Source organism: Sinocyclocheilus grahami, unplaced genomic scaffold (genome assembly GCF_001515645.1).
Source record: "Sinocyclocheilus grahami isolate Dianchi unplaced genomic scaffold, SAMN03320097.WGS_v1.1 scaffold7211.1, whole genome shotgun sequence".
In the NCBI taxonomy this organism is placed as follows: Eukaryota; Metazoa; Chordata; class Actinopteri; order Cypriniformes; family Cyprinidae; genus Sinocyclocheilus; species Sinocyclocheilus grahami.
The window spans coordinates 4,599-5,955 of NW_015511337.1; the positions used below are offsets into that span (position 1 = coordinate 4,599).

Consider the following 1,357-nt stretch of genomic DNA (forward strand, 5'->3'; position numbering starts at 1 on the left):
TTTTTTTTTTCCAGATCTCCAAAGAGCTGATCACTTTCTATGACTCTGTGTATGACAGAGGCATTTTTCTTACAGATAGTGAGCAAAAGCAGGCTGCCGCTGCTGTCTTGAAGATCTTTCATGAGACTGTAAGTAGTCCTGATGTTCTGAGGAGCACACAATTAATTAAGCTAACACAAACTCCTCTCAAACCAAATAATAGTCCAGATGTTGTAAAGACATATTTCTAATCACTGTCTTCTCTGGTTTTCAGCTTAACTGCTGTGGCAAAGGAAACATTATTTCAAGTGCTACAATGTGGCTTTCAAACACCTGTCCTCAAGACAAAAAAACTTCTGACATAATAAGCCTCTCCTCGGTAAACCCTCATATTGAAGAATTCTCCAAATCATCCCACATAGCATGCCAATAACCTGTTTCTCCAATTTTCAGAACTGTCACACCAAGATCAAAGAGCTTTTCTCTGAGAAGATCTATTTGATTGGCATCGCTGCCTTGGTTGTCGCTATTATCATGGTGAGTGAGTCCGAGTGTGTTTGTATAGGGGCCCGTGTGTTAAGTTATATTCTACTAGCGTTTGATGTTGCTTGCATCACATTTGACCCTTATTTTACTCTCTTTTTCTAGATCTTCGAGATGATCTTCAGCATGGTGCTTTGCTGTGGCATCAGGAACAGCCCTGTTTACTAAAACAGAAGGAGAAGATATTACCTTTAAAACATCAGCCAAAAAAATATTTTGTTTTATATCTACCATTGTTTCCTAATGTAGTCACCCTATCCAGTTCCTGAGGTCTCAGAACAATTTTTGTGCATTTGTTTGGTTCAAATGTTGCAGTGGAACCACCAACAACTAGTCTGCTATTGTTTACGCTGTAGTTGGAAAAGACTAGTTGTGATCTGTAGCTATAGCAGTAGACTTACAAACACAGTACATTATCACTTGAAGAATTGATACATTTATTTGCTTGTAGTTTTTTGTGTTAACATTGGAAGTACTGCTATTGCTATCGGTTAATATCATTCTTTACGTATGTACATGTATAAACTGTATATATTTGCAGCCCTGTATGGCTCTTAAGCATGAATCTTGTATTGAACACTCCTGTCCATCTTCCTCTCTGAGACTGCTGTTTGTATATTCACGTTTCTTCCTGAGAAACCACTAAATAAACAGTGTTAGCTAGGTGAGCGAGTAAGTCAGAATAGAGTGCTTATTGGAAGTGAGAGTAAAAGGATTAATAACGTTAAAGACCCATGTATACTTCATTTTCCGCGTTCCGCTCCGTCTAGCGCACAGTTGAACGCTCAAGGCAGGGGTGTCCAAACTCGGTCCTGGAGGGCCAGTGTCCTGCAGA

The 1,357-nt window shown here is 39.4% G+C and overlaps 1 protein-coding gene across 1 annotated transcript in view; it reads left to right on the top strand.

Moving 5' to 3' along the window:
- The window catches only part of LOC107577776 (CD81 antigen-like), a gene marked incomplete at its 5' end in the record, with an annotated part of 2,449 nt that extends 1,225 nt beyond the window's left edge, over positions 1 to 1,224 (top strand). The window contains 4 exons of the mRNA XM_016263812.1: positions 15 to 128; positions 254 to 358; positions 433 to 516; positions 628 to 1,224. Coding sequence (XP_016119298.1) covers positions 15 to 128; positions 254 to 358; positions 433 to 516; positions 628 to 690 — 366 coding nt within the window. The remainder of the gene's footprint in view (positions 1 to 14; positions 129 to 253; positions 359 to 432; positions 517 to 627) is intronic.
- Positions 1,225 to 1,357: the final 133 nt, after the last annotated feature.